The sequence below is a fragment of the Pomacea canaliculata genome, linkage group LG4 (assembly GCF_003073045.1).
Source record: "Pomacea canaliculata isolate SZHN2017 linkage group LG4, ASM307304v1, whole genome shotgun sequence".
Taxonomy (NCBI): domain Eukaryota; kingdom Metazoa; phylum Mollusca; class Gastropoda; order Architaenioglossa; family Ampullariidae; genus Pomacea; species Pomacea canaliculata.
Genome location: NC_037593.1, coordinates 4,061,442 through 4,082,508, shown reverse-complemented (window position 1 = coordinate 4,082,508; position 21,067 = coordinate 4,061,442). Strand labels below are relative to the sequence as shown.

The 21,067-nt window shown below is 42.5% G+C and overlaps 1 protein-coding gene across 1 annotated transcript; it reads right to left on the bottom strand.

The window, feature by feature from the left end:
- Positions 1-288: 288 nt before the first annotated feature.
- On the bottom strand, positions 289-10,585 carry LOC112561108. The gene is made up of 9 exons (XM_025233343.1): positions 10,448-10,585; positions 8,442-8,588; positions 7,565-7,691; positions 6,695-6,835; positions 5,251-5,499; positions 4,537-4,689; positions 3,092-3,280; positions 2,738-2,831; positions 289-2,277 (listed from the first exon to the last, which is right to left on the bottom strand). Exons 5-9 carry the CDS (start codon positions 5,330-5,332, stop codon positions 1,482-1,484), a joined length of 1,314 nt encoding a protein of 437 aa, XP_025089128.1. The 5' UTR covers positions 5,333-5,499; positions 6,695-6,835; positions 7,565-7,691; positions 8,442-8,588; positions 10,448-10,585; the 3' UTR covers positions 289-1,481.
- Positions 10,586-21,067: the final 10,482 nt, after the last annotated feature.

Here is a 21,067-nt window from a genome sequence, read left to right as displayed (position 1 = left end):
TAGCAGCAGGTTCAGGCGATCTTAAAATAACTCGTGCATTTTGTGCTGCACAGTTTAGATTTGCGTCTCAGGTTTGACCAGTCCCTTTACTCTTGCATTCATCCAAATAAAAGGCCAGACATGATTCGAAAACTAAAAATATAAGATTGATATCATTTTACTATTGATTTGTTATCATTTGTTTTTGCCTTAACTGAAACTTGAAAAACGCTTTTATACCGCTCGCAATCGGTTGCCATAGAAACGATCCAAGATGGCTCCTAAACAATTTAAAAAGATTGTTCCTGCTGTGAGTAAACTCAACATTCTGTTTGCAATTATTATCTGAAGGAGTGATCTACATTTAATATTTGAAATAACTAGAAACAACTTGATTAATTTTGAAAAGCGGTATAATTTCATAAATTATTTCAAACACTACTAACATTTGTTATCAAGTTAAGCCAGAAATTAAACGTTTAGACAAATAAAGAAGCTTATTTCACTTTTAGAAAAGTAAACAGAGATGCTGTTGTGTGTCCAAATATTGGCTAGGCTGCAAAGAAATACACAGCAATGAAAATGGTGTTCGCTGACATCGCAATACAGGGTTACAGGTTCAATTAATCATCCAAAGGTTAAATGTCTACCAGCTTTACAGATATTGCTATTTGTGGTTTCTATATGTCTAACATTTAGTCGATGCTGCATCGCTCATTCCTTGCGATTTTTGCGAATATCATCTGGTCATCTTTCTTAGTCAGCAGTTTCAGGGTGATGGCACGAACATCAATATGTAACTTTTTTCTTAAAGAAATCAGTTCAAATTCTTCTTCATTAAAAGCACAAAGCACCGGGAATATGGGCAACATGTTTTAGAACAAACGACAAGAATGATCCACTTAAACAACTATAGTGTACTGAATGGAAGATGCATGGTCACATTGTTACCATAAATCCTCCACCACACAAGCTGTAGCAGTGGTGACAAGATAGGGGGTGGGGAGGTCCATATTAAAGGTCCTTATTTTTTCCTATGTATCTCACAGTAATCTCTGAATATGTACGTCCTTTTATATTATCTCTTTTATATTCCTGTGTCTGCCTGTAGTCATTTTACAGGAAAGACTGGTAAGTGAACGATGCGTATCAAAACATCATCATCACCATCATCATCATCATCATTATATTATTATTATTTTTTTTTTTGCACCCGGCGCTACATCAAGTTTGCTGGAAGCGTTAGGTAACATCTACAGAAATTCCCCTAACAAAGAAGCACAGTCATCATGGACGAATTTGCTCATTGTAGCTGCATGTTCCAAAACAATAATATTCACAGCAAAAGTTAATTTATTTAAAGTTTCTGCATGTCCTTTTCGCAAGGGAAGCACCGTTAAAAGCTGCATTTGTAGTGACTAACCGACAGCCATAATTCAGCACATAAATAATGAAATCAGCGTATAACAGAAAATTATTTCTTTTAAAAAAAGGAAAAAAGCTTAATAGTACATAAGAGACTCTTCGACGGTACGAGTTGGAATTTCCACTGTGGACCCAAGGTTCAAGTCAATTTCATCCAGCCCCTTCTCACTGGACCGTTCACTCCCTTGGCGGCTGCGAGCGTAGGCGTGGTTGACGGTGAAGTTGAGGTCCACGTCGTTGGTGACGAGGGCCACTTCCGGCTTCTTGCGCTTGCCCAGAAAGGGCGAGTCTGTCTCCTCGTGAATGTTCATGTGGGCGGACAGGGTCATGTACTCGCGGGCACGCGGTGACAGGGAGCTGTATGACGCTGACATGAGGTGCTCTTCCAGTAGGCTTCCTGTGCCTCCACCTACACCTCCGCCTCCACCTCCCGATAGAGTTAAGCCGTCGCTGAGCAAGCTGATTCCTCCATACCCACCCTCCGTGGCGGACCCATCTCCTCCCATTCCCCCCATCCTCAGCAATCCTCCGCCGGTCTTAGCACTGCCACCACTGCTGGTCATGCTCTGGTTCGCTCTCCGCGAGACCTTCTCGAATGACTCGTTTCGCTTGGAGGCGTCCTTCAGATCGGAAGTCGAGCGGTGGGCATGCGCATTTTTGTAGGCTGCACTCTCGTGGAGCAGGCTGGGATGTGGCAGAGTGCCGGACAGGAGCACGGAACCAGAGTCGCTATGGAAGGCCGTGTGGCCGGTGGACAAGGTGTCGAAGCCCGGGTCTGAATGCGAGTGGTCAGCCGTGACGTAGGTTGGCGCTGACGTCCAGAACGGCCATAGATACTCCCGGGTTCGCTTCCATTTCTCCAACAGCCATTTCCTGTTCCGGGACATTTGTTTAATGGAAATGACTGTTTGATATGTCAAAGGATGGGGTGGGGGTCATAATTTTTACAGCAAAATACGATTCACGTTACAATACCGCAAATCAATGTTGAAAAATCTAGCGACCATTCCTGGCACCCATCTGTCTGACTGACTGACTGTCAGCCTGTCATCTGGCTGCCACTAGCTTTGTCAACAGTCAATAATCTGTTATTCTATAACAGATATATAAATATAAGGAATGCATATGTGTGGGCGTATGTGCGTGCTGGTTAAAACAATCTGAGCGTTTCATTGGAGACAGACCATAGAAAGCAGCTGCTTACACACTGAAGAACAGGGATTTTGTGGCCGCTGACATAATAACAACAACAACAACAACAACAACAACAACAACAACAACAACAACAACATATATCACACCACTCAAGTTGGCTCAAGACCTGTCTACCTACCGGCGCCGACTGTAGCCCAGCATGAAGATGGCACACAACAGAATGACGAGTGCGGCGATGCAAGCCGCAATGATCGCGGCGATGGGATAACCTGCTGCAGGAGGGAGGAAAATATTATGATCTGGGATTAGATACACAGTACAAGTGTCGAACACTACCACTGTCAGCTAAATAATTGACAAAACTACCCACGTTCACCTCACTGCAGCTTGCTTCTCAGCTCAAAACAAGACAAAATAAAACCTTTTAGTGTCAGCAGACTAGAATCATGCGATTATACTAATTAAAAAACCGTTTGAGTACAGAAGGGATGAAGCAGTATCTTGTCCTATCTTCAAATCTGGTTTAACTTACTTTCTCCATCCCCACCGTCTGCAACGAGAGCGGGGAGTGTCATCCCAGACCCGGTGTCGGCCGTAGTGTGGATGGGAGGGACGAGAGTGTTGACAGGGGGTTGAGTGGGTATGGGCGGGATCTTCCAGGGACACACCACGTTGTCCTTCGTGCTGGATGACGAGGCGAAGCGAGCCTGCTCCGTGACCGCTGGACACACAGTTGCAACAGCTTTTACTATTTCTCTTCTTAATGGTCTCGGCGATAACGAGAAACTTTACGTTTCATTAATTTTCATAGCCTTTTTATTTACTCCTTTATCGTTTGATCTGCGTGTATCTCTCTCTCTGCCTCACCACCGCCACCACAACACCTCAAGTTTCAATTATCTTCCAAAGGTTCTTAAGTGACCTCTGGAGCATCACTTTCGAAAATGGATTTTGTTTTTTATTCACGTAAAGGTTAAAGCGAAAGATTGTTTTCTTCCCACGAGATGGGAAAAAGACAGATGGAAACGTTTTTCCCCCGTCAAGAGTTATATCACTGTTTTAATTACTGACTTTACCAGGATGGGGCCTTCCGCTTAACGCCAGAAAAATAAAATCAACCATATTTATCTATTATTTGATCAATTATATTTATGAGTTCGTAAATAAAATATTTCTTATAGATCAATTATATTGATATATTGAGACCTCTTTGTGTTCTGCACGTCCACAATCGTTTTCTCCTTCTCTCTCTCTGATTTTTTGTTTGTTTGTTGATCGTTTATTGTTTCTCGTTGTTATTAAAGTTATTAAAAACTGTGTTTTCTTCATGACCACGGAAACAGGTAACGGTGCACATTGAGTTAGTTTCTCGTGTATACACGGAGAGCTAAGACCAGAAACATACGTTACAACCGTCCTTTTCTAAAGTTCATATTACTTATGTCAAAACTTACTGCAACTTTAATCAGAAATCTTAACCACTTTGTACAAAAAGCCTTTGATATCTTTAGATAAAAGATGAGTCACAATACTTCGTTCTCTTGTTCAGCTGCTTACTCGTGATTGCTAAAAATCCTGCTTGTGACAGTCACTGAGTTCTGTTTTCATGCTGGCTGACAGACAACACAGTTCTTGTAAATAATCATTTGCTGTCAACTAATTTAGCAGGCATTCACCTTGATGTATGTAGAAGTACTTTTTAAGCCTCCAGTGGTCTAAGCAATACATTCGTTTTTTGTTCAGTTTGGTTGTTTTCTCTCTCCTTACTTATTTCTGTTTTTATGATATCTGACAGGAAACATGCTTTATCTTTTTTGTAATGATTTGATGTCAGTTATGATATTTTTCACTTTAATGTGTGTAGACGCGTTATTAATAGATTATTTGGACAATACAATTTAGTTCATCTCGCTCTCTCTCCTTCACACACACACGCACTCTCTGTCTCTCTCGACTGGGTATGTAAGGGAGACTCACCATACTGACAAATGTACGATTTCTGCTGGTCGCATCTTGTACCTGCCCACTTCCACTCAAAGCTTTGACTGGATTCACCTGTTCTTTCCAAAAACATGTGTCCACACCTCACCACTTCAAAGTCCGGGGCAGTTTTGCCAAAAATGTTGCTCTCTGCACGTCCAGAAATAAATATAAAATGTCATACTCCGGTTATTCCTATAGAAATATAACTCTCTTGTTATTGCTATAGCAATATAATCGTGTACTTTAAACTGATGCAGAATCTTCATCTTCTTCCTATTACTCCTCCACCAAAACCACACCCCTTTCCGCCCATCATTGCTGTTATTCTGTCGCAGCATCAATATTACATTACCACAACCACCAGTGGCTTTATCGTGTAATGGATGTCTAAGAAAAGTTATTGTATCCAGTATTCTTGTTTGATTAGCAACACCCATGTTTCTAGTATATGGGCTTAAAAATAAGACATTAATGGTAGAAGGGGCAGTGAACTGTAAGTGGTTCAACCTGGCATGTCAGGTTTGTGGAAGGCCGTGGGTAGACAGAGGTCGCGTTCCAGTCGCTGACCCGAGCAGAACTTTCTCCCCAATCAGCTTCAATTAAAAAGAAAAGTAAAGAATCCTACAAATTAGTGGCCGTATGGAGGCTGTGAAAAGAAGGGCCCAGCATCTGGAAGGCGAAGACCAATTCTCTCCACTTTGTCCTTACCTGGAGCGAAGGCCCACACGTGGTCAGTGGCCCCTAGCCAGTATGGTGTGCTCCTCAGTAGGTACTGCGACACCTGGTACATGTCGTCCAGTGTCCCCAGAGTCCACAGGTCACCACCCAGCGAGCGGCAGACGGAGCGAGCGCCGAACCAGGTCAAACGACGGCCGTCGCTCAGAACGCACTCGTCCCTCACTCGGAACCGACACTGGACGGTTGTACACTCGGGGTTGTTGCAGTCCGTGGTGTTAGCTTTCCGTAGGCGAGAAAAAAACAGAAGCTGAACTATTCTGTCTGTATCGACAGTATGTCTGTTTACCTGTCTGTCCCTCTCTTGTAATACCAGGCCTGCTGATACATCAACTGCTATAAATGCGATTCGATATTCCATCGACTGATCATGCATCGCTGTTATTGCATTATTTTCTGCTTAATACTGATATAGAGGGCTGGGGGAGGTAAGGTAGCGAGGGGAAAAGAGATAGGCACCTAAAGCTAGCCCCGAAAAAAGTGAGGTCTCACTCCACCAACGACCTAAAGAAAAAAGTGGGGGATGGCCTTCACCTTTATTTTATAAATCTGTCTTCTTGACTTGCACTTCTTGTTAGAAACGAACTCTCCCGGACGTTGAACAAAGGAACGTGGAATGTGATCCCATTAATGTACCTCCCAAAAGACTATATATAGTCAGACACACTATTATAAAGACACTTACACTCCTCGATGGCGCTTGGCGAACATTATACGCTTATATTCGGGGACCTACATCGAAGAATGAAATGAAAAAAAAATGTCCTGAGGTGGACTACCTCGTTAGGAACGTAATGCATGAAATACTTGAAAATAATCCTTCCTTCCTTGACATGCGGGCTTCTAAAAAAAACGAACCGTCAATTCGTTTGGCAGACATTTTTTGCGAATTTTAACGAAATACTTGCCGGAGACAAACTTGGAGGCTTTGCTAATAGGGGTGGAGTGTATTTAATTTTAGTTTCTCTTGTGAACTTTTAAAACTTGATCTCTCTCTCTATCTAAAAGCTGGAAGTAAAACAGTCTCAACACATGCCAGTCAAAGGATTGTTTCTAACGTCTGACTAGATGAAAGTACTTAACAATAATTATAACTACCCGTACATACCGAACTTCATAGTAAGATAGGAGTCTTAAAACATATTTTCTTGCACTTATTTTCTCGGTTGAGGTTGTACAAGATCTTAATGAAGCTACATTCAATTAATTTGGACATTGATGTAGCTAACAGTGAGTGGTGAATGCCCAAGAACGAGTTTATGCGTTGGTGATACTTTGTGCATTTTTGTGTTTGCATTATACGTATCTTTTATGAACATAAGAGCACAATTATCTTCCACGGGAAACAAAGAAAGCGGAAAAATATAAAATAATTGAGTCTAAAAGAAATAAGAAGCATTGATGTGTGCGTACTAACTCAAACGGCATAGAAATGGCGACTCGGAGAAGCATGTCTGACTCGAGAGCTCCCTGGTGTTGGCAGTGTTGGAATCCACCACAGCACACAAAGTCTCCGTATCAGAAAAAGTTTCTGAGCTTGCTAAACGGATCAAGTTGCCTGAAATGAAAAAGAAAGAAGAAAGAAAAAAAAAAAAAGAATTTTTTTCGGGAAGAAATGTCAATTAATTTTGTCCCCTTGTTCGATTGTCGCAAACAACAGTACCTTTCCAGAGACTACTGTTTCCTTTACTAAAGCATTTTTTAATGTCTCACACACACACACACGCACGCACGCACGCATGCACGGAAACATTGCGCTTGTCTAAATAAATGTGTGTGTGCGCGCGTCGCGCGTATGTGAGTAGGTTTATACCTCTCCGCGTGTTTATATGTGTGTGTGAGAGAGAGTTAGAGAGAGAAACACGATCTTCACCGTATTTTCCCTTGTCAGTTCATCTGTTTTCTTACCTTGACAGAAGCAGGCCCTCTTAACCATTGTTCACATTTTTAGGGCAACTCTCTCGACAATAACTTAATTTATAAACATCCTGTAATTTTGTTACTTTCTTTAAAGGACAGTTTGAATAAGGGATAGGCTTCAACACTGCTTTAAATATTGACAAAGCTTTGTGCCAGTCGTGACAGCTTTGGATTCAAGATGTTTTTTCAACTTAGGGTGGGAATTTGGAAAAAAAGTGCCAAGATCCTAATAAATAAATATTGGAACATACGCAAAAGCAGTGAGCTTAAGCGGCTTGTCAGTGAGTTGCCGGCTCGTCATGAAACCTAGCCAGCCACATTTAGAACATCATTACACATGGTGACAATCCTCAGGCAGCAAGCTTACTTTCTCTGGCTGGAGCGATGTAAAACAGGGATCGGTTGTCTGGCAAGAAGTAGCTCTCGTTGGCCGCATACACCAGCGAGTCCCGGATGTAAAAACTGCACTGGCAGCAGAAATAGGCTGTGCGATGCTGCACACACACAAACACACACACACCACAAACATACACACGCAGTTGGATATAATTTACCAAACACCTCGAAAGTCGAAACTAAATCAATATGTTACCATCTCCCTTAACACTGATGACAGGCGTCAGCAACATTACAAGCTGTTCATTAAAAAAAATTACAGTTCAACTGATACCACACTTCTATTTCAAGTACAACATATTCCCATGACACAAATAAACAACTTCGCGAGAAAGTAGGTTTGAAAGGAAGGAAAGAAGAAAATAAACAATAACGTTAATGCTATCATAAAAAGGGACAATGAACATTAAAGCGATTATATAAATATGATTTTACCGTTTTGACATTTTTGTTTGCTTGTTTTTTTTTTTGTTTGTTTGCAGGAATTATCGTCAGCTTCAATGAAGATAAAAGTGCCTTTCATACACAGAGACGGACTTCTGCTCGCAAAGACAGAACATTCGATAGATCGACAGATGCATAAAAAGACGGACGAAAACAAATACAGGCATGAGATGTCTATTTTTTTTTATATATATATCAATTTCGTCAGTTTTTTTTCCTTTCTCCAGACAAAGTGTGTGAAATGTAGCAAAGTGTGGAAATTAATTTTGCCACAGTGTAACTCGGTTGGTCACTGGAGACTTCCATTCACACAGAAATTGGGGTTCGCTCCCTGGGATTGCCTCCCCCCCCTCCAAAAACAAAATACCCCATAGAAAAAAAGGTAGATGTGGCATGTGACTAACATGCAGCACAGTGTATGCAGCAGCATCATCACGGCAGACGGACACGCAGTAGTCGACGCTGAGGTACTGACTGCAGACGTTGAACTTGGAGTCGGACAGTGCCGTCGGGTCTCCTGTTCACATACTGGATGGGGTTCAGCAGTGTGCCTGTCATAAACAAACATAGAGGTTGTGAGAAAACACTGGATCCAGTGATATGAATGGTGTTTATTTCTGAATGTTGCGCAGTTCGCCCCAAACCAGTGATACTTGAAATACATACGCAAGCACTCAGACCGCTGCTATGTCAACATCCGTCCTTCCACGCTAAGCACGTGCACCAACATAATAAACATTGAAAAAGGAAAGAACACTGAGAAGAAAAATAAACAGAGTGGAGACACACGTCCCCCCTACACTGTCTGCAAGCAAACTTGTAAACATGGACAATAACAGTGTACTGCAACCGCTTATCTGCCTTCTGTCCATTGAAAAGTTTGGGCATTTTCTGTTAAGGTCCCTAGTATTTGGAATTTCTTTTTTTCCTTTCATACTGGCACTGTGTTTTCATTTCTCCTCCAGCATTAAGACATCTTTAAAACCCATCTTTCTTCTGTCAGTCTTTCTTATAACTGCATTGGGGAACGCTACTCCTAGATTACTTCCACCCACCCCATCAACATACCCTGTATGCTTTGTCTTTGTGCATTTTCTTCATTTGTCCTATAATTATGCTCTTTTTTTACATTCTCTTTCCATTCTTTATCAGTGTACTGTGTTTTGTACTTGTATTGTGAGGGACAGCCATGTTATAACAATTTTTATTATTGGTGCATTGTGTTCTACATTCCCCATCGCTTGCGCCTTTCTCCCATGCATCTAGTCTCTGTTCATTCACTCAAGAACCGAATTTAACAATGTCCACGACTATGAAGCAAAGACCCATTGCCCTTGTTTTTATTCTGATGTGTGGGTTCCCTAGATAGTCATCTAGACTGACTGAAAGACTACCTATTTGCAATGATATCTCATACAAATTTTTGCGTTACGATCTTTCTTTGTTCATTTGTTCTTCTCTGTCTTTCCTCCTGCGAGAGCGGTCTGATTTCTGCACTGGCTTCAAATTAAGACACAAGATTAATCCATTTTCTTCGTGGCTTGTGAAATTAATATCCCCTGATCAGGTCAATGTCAGGCTGAAGAATTGTGTAGGTTTTGTCAGTGCTCCCTGTATCGATTCTTGTGGTTTTGTTATCGCCCCTTCATTTGTCTTCTCCCCTGATTTCTAGTAACACTTTTAGCCAAACAATTTGCTTCCAAAATTGTACCCTTTTAGCCCAACCAATTAATTTAAATGTTACAGAAAGATTTGTTTACATTTTTTCAATTTACCCGATGTTTCTTTATGTTTTATTTGTGTTATAAATTGTCCATTCAGCTGATAGATTCTTACGGAGTAGTATGTCTGGCAGAGTTTTACAAATAGGAAAAGGAGCTAACGTTAGAATTAGGGTTACAGGTAGAGATAGGGTTAGGGCAAAGTTTTCCCAAATGATTACATTACACAATAGATACAATGGACTATTTATAGTAAGTGAACGCTTTATAAGGCCAGCTTTATCTGCTTCGCCTTAACTGAAGCCATTTTCGTCTCAACTAAAAAATTGATATTTTGCAGATCGTTCTGTTTGAAACTAACATAATTCTGAGTAGATATCGAAATATTTCTCACTACAGAATACAAGAATGAGTGACTTGAAAAACCATGTAAAAAGCTGGTTTCTGGATCCCCGTCAATGGTTCTAAACAAGTATTTTAGGATTAGGACTGGTGTTCACGCCGGTCCTATCTATTAGTTATTTAAAAATTCGATCAAACGAAGACAGAAATGTCGGATAAAAATGTCCTGTTCTCCTCTATATTAAGTCAATGTGCTCTATAATATGCCAGTCTTCATTTTCCTCTCCTTGTATTTATTTTTATTTATTCGGTTAGAGGAAAGCTCATCCTGGACAAGAACCACCCACCATTAATCCAGAACCAGTGTCGCGACCACTGGCTGACAACACCGATCCAGAAGTCGTCTGGCAGTCCGTCACCTCTCGGAGTAGCAGCCAGACAGGCCGCGAGCTCGGCATACGCTGTTAGCTCCCCTGTAGTCTCGTTCAGCCGATAGAGGGAGCCACCACCACGCTCGCAGGCGCTCTGAGCCTGGATCCAGTCTTTGGCGTTTTTAACTGGAACAATGCACTGGCTTTTCTGGGGAAGATACACTGCGTTCTGGTCATCGCAAGGATGCTCTGAGGAGAAAACAAACAAATAAAGCATGAAACAAAATGACTTCTACGTGAAATTTTGTTTTTCTTCCAGTTGAAGTCGTAGGATGGCAAGAGTTTGGTAAAAGGAAAATTCTGGAGTCTCCCAATTTTGTGACTATTTAATAAAATTTCCTTTCTATTTACGTGAATCATACTGGTCTGGTTGCCCAATGAAAGAATAATCTTCAATAAAGCCAGTCGTGCCTTCAGATTTTAAACAGTGAAATCCACGATCAAGATCAAGCCCAAACTTTTCCTACCCCTTGATTCACTTTTCGCCAGTCGTATCCGAGTGCAAAATGAAAAATTAGAAGGAAATAACAAACGTGAATAAAACCTCGCATAAACTCAACGGTCCGAACAAACCATGCACCCAACTTCATGGCCGGAAATGGCAGGCATAGGAACTGAACCGGCGTTAAGTATTGTTGATTAGGCTATCACAAGTTCCCTTGGGTCCAGCTGGAGGCGGTCAGCAGTCTAGCCTTATGGCTGACACAGAATAGCAAAATTACATGTTTCTTGACTATTTTGTACTAATGGCTACACTTTAGCCACGTTGCTAGTCTCTGGAGCCTTGCACTACAAGCTTGTATTAATTTCGTGCTTGCACTGTGGTCTGCACCTGTTCCCATCTTGCTAACACACATTTTCTTTTGCGTCTAATGGAATAGGATTTGTTGGGCAGGTGCGGAATAAAAGCTTTAAAAAAACTAGTAGCATCATCACAGTTAAACTGATTTTGCACGAAGGCTCATACCGATAAAAAGAGAAAGAGTTCCGTCTAAGGAATGAGAGGAGGAGAAGGAAGGGATCAAAAGAAGTCGTAAAATGAAGTATCCACTCGACAACCACGAACCGAAATGAATTTTTTTTCCTGCCCGAAAGACAGAAATGTTGATCTGGGAGGTCACACGGCCATAAAGCGCTGCATCTCATCAAACACATACCCTCGGTGTGGCGCTCAAGCAAACATCCTCACGAACAGAAGGATCACGGAAACTACTTCCAACTCGAGCAAACAGGACAACTTCTCGAGCTGCTGTATTAAGAGAGAAATGAAGTGATAGCGAGCAGAGAGAGAGGAGAAGAAAAGGCCGATTAGCTCTTTTCGTTACAGCAGGATTCAGGAATGTTTTGTTTATTCGAAAGATTCATTGCAGAGACATCAAACCTTTCGTTGTGTTTAACAATGTGTGAAGAATGTTTATTGCTGTTCCTTTGTTCTCTTCTTCAAAGTCTATAATTTATATTCAGAATGTTTACATAGCGAAATGCTTTAATTAAATCCATCTACGCTGCAGTGCAAAAGTCAGTTCATTGTCTGAGAGGTTGAATTGGCAGATTACAGACATGAATCTACTGCAAGCTTACACTCCAATACTTAAATTTCTCCAATACTTAAAACTACTGAAAGTGTATCACAGAACAAACTTTTACTTCTGTTTATCCAGGGGAAAAAAATTCTGACCATTAATATCATCTAAAGTGTCACTTTTTTTTTTAAAATATATATAATATACAGCAGTTTTTGTCCACAACTTCTGCAAAATAAAGTTTAAAAAAAATTATTAAGGAAAAAAAATGTGAAAATTTTACATAAATTCATTCCACTCTTTATGACTTACCTGCCAAGACAAAGTAATCAGAAACTAGTAGAACCAAGACCAGAAGCTGGATAAGACACAGTCGACATCTTTGTGTTCGAGCCATTGGAAGTCGTTGAGGAATCATGTTGAAACTTTGGCCTCAGAGAGATAGCTGGGCACTGAAGCCAAAAGGCCACTTAGAAATAATTCACGTCTTCAGGCTGAAAAACTACAGCATACACTCACGTCCTTTGAAAAAGACCAATGTCCATTCTTTCTCAGTACAACCATTTTTCGATGACTTAATATAAACACCAAAAAGCCTTGTCCACAAACTAGGCTTAAAATCTAATCTGAAATGTTGACAAGCGCTGTCTCTTTTATATGTTATCTCGTTTCATCAAACAATCGATTTAATTTGAATCAGATTTTGATGAAGCACACTTAGTCCTGCACCATCCAAATTCTGAAATTCCAAAATGTCCTTTAAAGTAATTTGTCTCTGATATTTTCCTCAAAAAATATTGGAAACTCAAGCTGAGCTTCTAAACACACCAAAGTGTCCTCCTTTAATCATTTTCCGTAATCACTGGGCCATCAGTGGATTTGGACACCGACAGGCCTGGCGACAACCCTCCGCGGCAGGAAGTGGCGGTGTGCGTGGCCTCTGCACACGACTCGCCAGGGTCACCTCACTAATTGGCAGCAAGCGACCGCCGCGCCACGTGGACAGGGACCTTGTGCAGTCATGCTACTCGCCTTCTTCATTAGAAACCCCACCTCACCCCCACATCTTGGTGCTTCTGTAGTCGCCGGGAGTGGGGTGAGCAGACTGGCAAGCAAACATATCTTTTTAAAGTACTCTGCACGCGCCCACGAGAGAGAGAAAGAAAAGGGAACGAAAAGGAGAGAGAGGTGGAGAAGAAAACATCTGATTCACAAGTGTTGAGGGCGTGACGGAGAAAACCGAAATACTCCGTTTGTTTAGATGTTTGAGTTTAAAAACAAAATGTAGAGGCCGACATACCCAACCTACCCGCACAGTCATGCGAGATCTACCCAACATGCAAACAGCGTAGGTAGCAACGCCATATTTAATTACCTAATACCTGGTTTTTGTGAGATAGTGTGGAGGAGGGGGAAGATGGAAGAAAATTACATACTTTCAACAAGCATGGCACCCTGTTAATCCCGGTTGACAGTTTCAGTGTCTTCTTGGTCTCTGGAGTCCGTCACCATGACGCCCTGACTAATGTTCAGGATATGCTTCTTCCTCTCCCTAGGGTCTTCCTCATGTAGGAGACAACCAGAGGCCGTCTCGTGCCAGGATCTCAGAGCATGATTAAGTTCCACAGAAAACCTACTCTGTGACAGTCGATATGAAAAATGGCTGATCTACGTGAGAGAGAGAGAGAGGGCATCTTCAGTTATATTGACCCTCGTTATGACACGGGGAGATTCGAGCATGCTGTTCACAAAGCAAAGCAGAATATAAAAACCAACAATACGCATAATACATCCATGTCCATCGTGCATCAAAAAATGTATTTCATCCTCAGGCATTTATACTCAACTGGAGGTACATTTTTCTGTTAAGAATGTAGGCATATAAGCACACATTCTGTCTAATACTATTCTTCAATTCCTTGTTTTAAACATGTTCTTACGTCCACAATACCCTTTATCAATGCAGAACCTTATACAGCGAGAGAGAGAGAGAAAATCCAACAAATACAAGTTTGGTGGTAGACACATTTCTGATGCACTTCTCTTTAATGTTTTTGAAGCCACTGCTGCTACAGCTTTCATTCGAGTGCGTCACCCTTCCTTATTTTATCCATCCTTGTTCACTTCGAATGTCATCGCACCACCTCACCCTCGTTGTCACAGAGGTTCGTTCTCTGTTACAGCAGCTTTGATGCATTCACTTGCTCTTCAGAGTTTTGTTTTCTTTCCCCAAATCGTGTCTTACCAGCTGGGGTCTGCTGACCGACATTGCCTTTTATGTGACCGATATTTCCTCCCTGCCAGAGTGAAAACTTCGTGCACAAACATCTGAACAGACAGACGTACTACAAGTTTGAAATATCATTCTCACCCCTGTAGATTAAGGTCTATACTCGTGCTCTGCCATGGCTTTCGCTGTTTGGCTTCCGAAAAAGCGAAAATAAAACGATGTATAGCATCATAATAATATACCTTTAACTTTAAAAAAAATATAATTAATACCTAATTTTAGAGTATGTTTTTTGTTCCATGTGACTGGTTATTTAAAATAAAAGCAAAGAAAAAATAAATTCCCCCAGCCCACCCCTTCCGAAAAAAAAAAAAACAAACCCCAAAAGGATTTGGGTGTTCAGGCGCACTTTTTGCTTTTGAATCTTTCAGTTCTGGAATAGCGAGCCGCCATTATCACGGATCTCCAGTCCGAGGTCCAAACCCTTCGTATCCCTTATCCGCCTTACAATTTAAGGGCACCTTAATATACTCAAAAATGCTCAGTTTGAGCTCCGGCATCTAACACGTCATTTTACCCCCGAATTCCCCTTGTCACTCCTGACACAGGGAGCAGGAACAGTCGGGAGGGTGAGGGGAAGGTGGTGTGGCTGGAAGGGTTATTAGCGTGAGCAGCACCGTTTGTTCTGTCACCTCAACATTATTGACATGCCGGCAATTATAAGTGGGCGGCCGAGACTGAAAGTTCACGCAAATACGGCTTTGCTGGCGAATCCTGATTAAAACCTGTGAAAATGGCCCGTCCTTGTGGCTTCTCTTTCATACCCGAGTTTGGCAGACCACTCTATGAAGCCCATTACATGTGAAATGTGTCTGAAATGAGGTTTTAGAACGAAAACCTTCGTCAGCACCCAGTCAGACCCAAGAAATCCCTTCCCCCACCCCACACAAAAGTACTAATTTCAATGCAAGTGGTTTTTTTTTAATGTTCTTCTTGTGAAAGAAATGGAAAGATTTAGAAGTTTTACATACACTCAATTACACACATACTGCTACACATTCATTTCAAACAGCATGCTTCTGAACTTTAAAACACCCATCTAGGTTCTCACCACATGACCCACACATTACTACCTCATCTCTTCTTTTGATGCAACAAAGCAATATAAATTATTCCAACATTAAAATGGACTTCTTTCTACCAAGTTTTACATGGCTAGTACATCATCTCTCTTGAAAAAAGTAGGTAGACATTGTAGGTTCTATACCTGAACTAGTAGTACACAAACACTAGCAAATACACTATAATGATAACATGTACATTGGATTATTAGAAGTTTTATCAGCAATGTATTCACAAATGCAGCAGGCTACTGTATGTGAAATACAAAATACATATCTAATGATTTTATATAATAATATTCACCAGTAATCTTAAGTCACTGTTGTTGAAAGTTAACTATACCAAAACTTTACAGCCTGTCTAGAAATATCTTTTCGGCATCCATTGTTTGTTTATTGGTGTTTTATGCCATGCCAGCAACTAAGGCTATATCATGGCAATAAAAAGGTTTTTATGTTTAAAGGTTTCAGGGTAAATTTTCTCCAGTTATTTAACTTAAAATCAGACCACGGTAATAAGTTAACTAGATGTTAAAGAAACAAATATGGTGTAAAATGGGTGGTGGAGCCCAAAAAGGCCGCCAACAAAACAGAAATTACATAAGATATATTAGACTTAGATTTGGTGTAAAAGTCCTATTCTTTTTAAAAAACCAAAAATAGCTGCCGATGGGATGGACCTAAATAAAACATACAATGAATCCACTGTATAAATTTTTGACGAATGGTCTGAAGCCCCGGACAGTTCATGAGAAAGTGTACTACGTCAAGATGTCCCCACACCAGGGCAACCTGGTGGTTGTTCCCCTCGCAAGAGGTATCCTTGCGTGGCATATGTGTGTCCTGTCTTTAGTCTTGTTAGGACTACCTCCTCCCGCCTTGTGGTATGGCACAAAGGTGGGCGGTCAGAAAGACAGGGAGAGTGGCGAATAATTTATTCTGACAGAGGGTGTTCCAGAGGTTTTGCCATAAAGTCAGTATGTAGGTTGTAAGTACAGTTTTACAGTCAGATGAAATAAGGAACTGTATTTTACCAGGGGACTGACATGCAGCCTTAGCAGCCTGGTCTGCTCGGACATTGCCTGGAATGCCAGAATGGCCAGGGGCCCAGATAAAGACAATGTCCTTGTTTCGTTCGATAAGTGCTGCATGAATTTTATGAATCTTGACCACAAGGGGGTGATCAGATTCATTTGAAATAAGAGCTTGGAGAGCAGAAAGAGAGTCTGAGATTATCAGAAAGTTGTGCTCCGAAGAGCGGTGAGCATGCTGCAAGGCAAGTATGATAGCATAGAGTTCTGCTGTAAAGATAGAACTTTCATCTGCCAATCGGACTGAAGCAGCCCGTTGTGGTTGGCAGGATGGAACTGCAGCCGCAGCGACTGGGCCACCACTTGGGATTTTGGAGCCATCTGTATAGATTGAACAGAATTGAGGATAATCAGAAATAAGTTTTCGAAAATGTTGAAGATAGATGGGGTCACTAGTGTCCCCTTTTTTGAAAGTTGTAAGATCAAAGCGAATCTCAGGAACAGGGAGAATCCAAGGAGGAGTTGTTTGTAGAGGTAAAGGTTCTACCTGCTTGATATCTACTCCGGCAGCTTGAAGATGAGGTGCTACTCGGAGTGAAAGAGGCTTTTGCTCCTTGGTACGAATGGCATACAGGGCAGCACGCTGAGGTCTGAAGACAGCACGATACGCAGGATTCCCAGGATGGGATTTTAAGCGACAGGCATACGATAGCATGAGTTTCAAACGACGGAGAGAAAGTGGAGGCTCACCAGCTTCTGCGTACAAACTTTGTACAGGAGTGGTGCGGAAGGCACCCAGACAGATGCGGAGCCCTTGATGATGAATTGGATCAAGAATTTTAAGGTAGGACTCTCGAGCAGAGCCATAGATAATGGATCCGTAGTCTAGCTTTGAGCGGATCAGGGCACGGTAGAGACGTAGCAGAACCGTGCGATCCGCTCCCCAGCTGACATGGCCAACTACTCTAAGAATGTCCAAGGCTTTCTGACAAGATAGGCGTAGAGATTTGATATGAGGTAGAAAAGAAAGTTTACGGTCAAAGATGACCCCAAGAAATTTAACCTCTTGGACCACCTTGAGTATCGTGCCTTTGACAGTGATAGAAGGGTTTGGAAACATACCTCTCAGTTTGCAAAAGTGGATGCATACTGACTTCGTAGGAGAGAAATTGAAGCCGTTTTCTGTCACCCACTTTTGTACTGCATTTACGCACAGCTGAAGCCGGCGTTCGAGGCATGGAAGGGAGCGGCCTCGTATGCAGATAGCAAAGTCATCTACATACAAAGAGGCCTCTAAACCTGGACAGACTGATTTCAAGATTGAGTCGATTTTGATGTTGAAAAGAGTTGGAGAAAGAATGCTGCCCATTTCCTGTTCCTGAGGATCAGACAGTATAGACCCTACTCTGACTTGAAAATGGCGGTTTGAAAGAAAATTCTCAATGAAGAGTGGCATACGACCCCGGAAGCCCAGGGCATGGAGGTCTAACAGAATACCCCGCTTCCAGGTAGTGTCGTATGCCTTCTCTAAATCAAAAAACACCCCTAGAACATGTTCTTTGCCGACAAAAGCATCCCTGACAAAGGTTTCAAAACGGACCAAATGGTCCAGGGTGCTGCGGCGTTTTCTGAAGCCACACTGCAGGTTGGAGAGGAGACTCTGAGATTCGAGGTACCAGGTAAGGCGAGCATTTACCATACGTTCTAGAGTTTTACATAGACAGCTAGTGAGAGCGATAGGACGGTAAGAATTTGGATCAGAGGTATCCTTACCAGGTTTTGGAATGGGTATAACTACTGCCTCTCTCCACGAGGGGGGAAAACAGCCGGATACCCAAATAAAGTTGAAGATATCTAGAAGGAGAAGGAGAGAAGACTGTGGGAGATGTTTTAGTAGCTGATAGGAAATATTGTCAGGACCCGGTGCAGAATCCTTGCTCTTTTGAAGGGCCTGTTGTAGTTCAGAAAGAGAAAAAGGTAGGTTGTACTTTTCGGAGTTGTCTGAAGAAAAGTCACAACCCGATGATTCTTGGACAGATTTTAAGCGTTGGAAGTCTGAAGAGTAGTGAGAAGAGGAAGAATTATGAGCAAAGGTGGATGCTAAGGAATTTGCGACATCCTGTACCTCTGTAAGAATAGAGTCTCCAACCCGCAGATGGCCTATTGACTCAGCCTGAAATCTTCCCTTTATCTTCCTTATGGCCGCCCACACCGCTTTGGAAGTGGTACGGGAGGATAATGAGGACACAAATTTCTGCCACGCAAGTTTCCTTGCCTGTTTAAAGATATACCGGGTTTGAGCTCGGGTACGTTTAAAATTTATTACATTTTCAGGAGTGGGTTGACGGAAAGCAAGACGCTGGGCTTTTTTCCGCGCGCGCTGAGCTACCCTACACTCCTCTGTAACCAAGGCACCCTTGGTCGGTTATTACGGTGCCTTAGTACCGGAATCGTTTCTGATGCAATTTTATTTAAACTTGTAGTGAAAACTTTAGCAGGGTGTAACATTGGGTCTTTTCTAATGTCTTCAATCTCAAAATTAAAGAACGGGTTTCTGGTAAGTGGGTGGAGCAGAGGGCCTGAAATTCAAGCCAATCTGCCTTAGTTAAATTCCACCCACCTTTGTGAAGGTTATCGTCCCGCTCCAGACCATTTGTAAAATGTAAAACAAGGGGAAAATGATCGCTACCACACAGGTCATCATGTACAGCCCAGTTAAAATCTAATAAAAGTGCTGGGCTGACCACTGACAAATCAATTGCTGACTCTGTGCTGTTGTGTGGACGGCAAAAGGTGTTTGAACCGTCATTCAGTATACAGAGATCATTTTCCATAAAAATGATCCCAACAACTCTCCTCTGGTGTCAGTCGAGGCCCCGCCCCACATGGGGTGGTGTCCATTAAAGTCACCCAAAAGAAGGACGGGAGTAGGAAGTTGGGTTAAAAGACTCTCAAGGTCCTGTCGGGATATCCGAGCTGATGGAGGTAGATAAAGATTGCATATAGTGATAGTTTTGCCCAGAGAAACTCGGGCAGCAACAGCTTGAAGATTAGTATTTAGTGGAACCTGGCTATATAAAAGGTTTGAACGAATAAAAAGAGCAGTCCCTCCTGAAGGTACGTCATTTGGTGAGTCTTGACGTAGAACTCGATAGCCTTTGAAGGAAAAAGAGTTTGTATGAAGAAGATGAGTCTCTTGCAGAGCTATTACATCAAGAGAAAAGCGAGATGTTAGGCATCGGAGTTCTTCAAAGTTTGCTCGGATTCCCCGACAGTTCCATTGAAGGATTATAGACATGTGTTATCTGTGAGAAAGGGACGTAGATCGCCCCAAAGTAACTGAAGGAGAAGATCCAGGAGAGGGCAGGGGACGGCGGGAAGGAGAAGGCGACATTAAGCGTCGCTCATCCATATCCATCCCCTGCTCGCCAAGAGGAGTGAAGCGATTAAGAACTGGTATAGGTGCTGCTGTGGTGGTCCCGGGTGTAGTGGATTTTTCAGGTGATTTTTGTTTTGTTTTGGTATTCTTGTCTGACTGTGGTGTGATATTCTTGTTTTTTGGTTGTTTTGAATTGCGCGTTTGCTGTCTGGCGGTGTTTCTGGTTGGTGAGGTGGAAGGCTTTGACTGTGATGCTTGTGTAGCTTGGGATGCTTGAGTTTTCTGTGTAGACTGGGCGCCACCACAACTTGCAGGAGGAGGAGGAGGAGGAGGAGGCGGCATAGATTGAGTTATAGGAACAGGGCCTTCTGAGGAGACCCAAGTCATGTCAGTCTGTATGGACACAGAGGTGGAGGGTCGCTTTATGACTGCTGCTGAATAAGATATGGAATTCGAAGTAGAAGGTGTTCCTGAGGAGCCACCCACTACGCGACGGCGGGCTTCAGCGTACGAGACGCCAGATTCCGCACGTACGCGTTGAATGGCTGCCTCTTCTTCCACTTCGGACAGTCTTTAGATGATGCGACGTGTGCTCCATCACAGTTTGCACATTTTGCGCTTGAAGAGCAATCAGCTGCCGCATGGCCGGTACCGCCGCGCAGCGAAAGCAGCGGGCCTGGACCTGCAGAAGCTCGCCCCATGACCATAACGCTGGCAGTTGAAACAGCGCAAGGGAGATGGAATGAAGATTGAAACTTTTACCCGTAAGTACCCGACCTCAATGAAGTCGGGTATTTTGGGTAGACAGAAGGTTAGAAATAAGGTGTTTGTGGGAATAGATTTCCCATCCCTCTTTAGTGTGACTCGTTGTACTGCTGAGACCCCCTGAGATGCCAATTCTGACCTGATGTCAGTCTCAGTCATCCCAGCAAGGTCCGGGCAACGAATGACCCCTTTCGAAGAGTTGAGGGATCGATGTGATGTAACTTTTATGGGGCGATCGACGAACTGTTTACCGTCCCATCGGCGTAGGGCTTCAGAAGCTTTTTGATTTGCGCACTGAACAAGGAATTGTCCAGAGCGCAAACGTCTTATAGTAGAAAAATTGTTGGAAATGTTTTTAAAACCTTTCGCTATGGCAAAAGGTGATAGAGACGAGAGAGGTCGGTCCTGCTCTGCGCCTTCTACCACCAAAAAACGGGGCCAGGCCCCCTCAATACTTTCTCTCACTTCCTCTTCACTATCAGAGGAA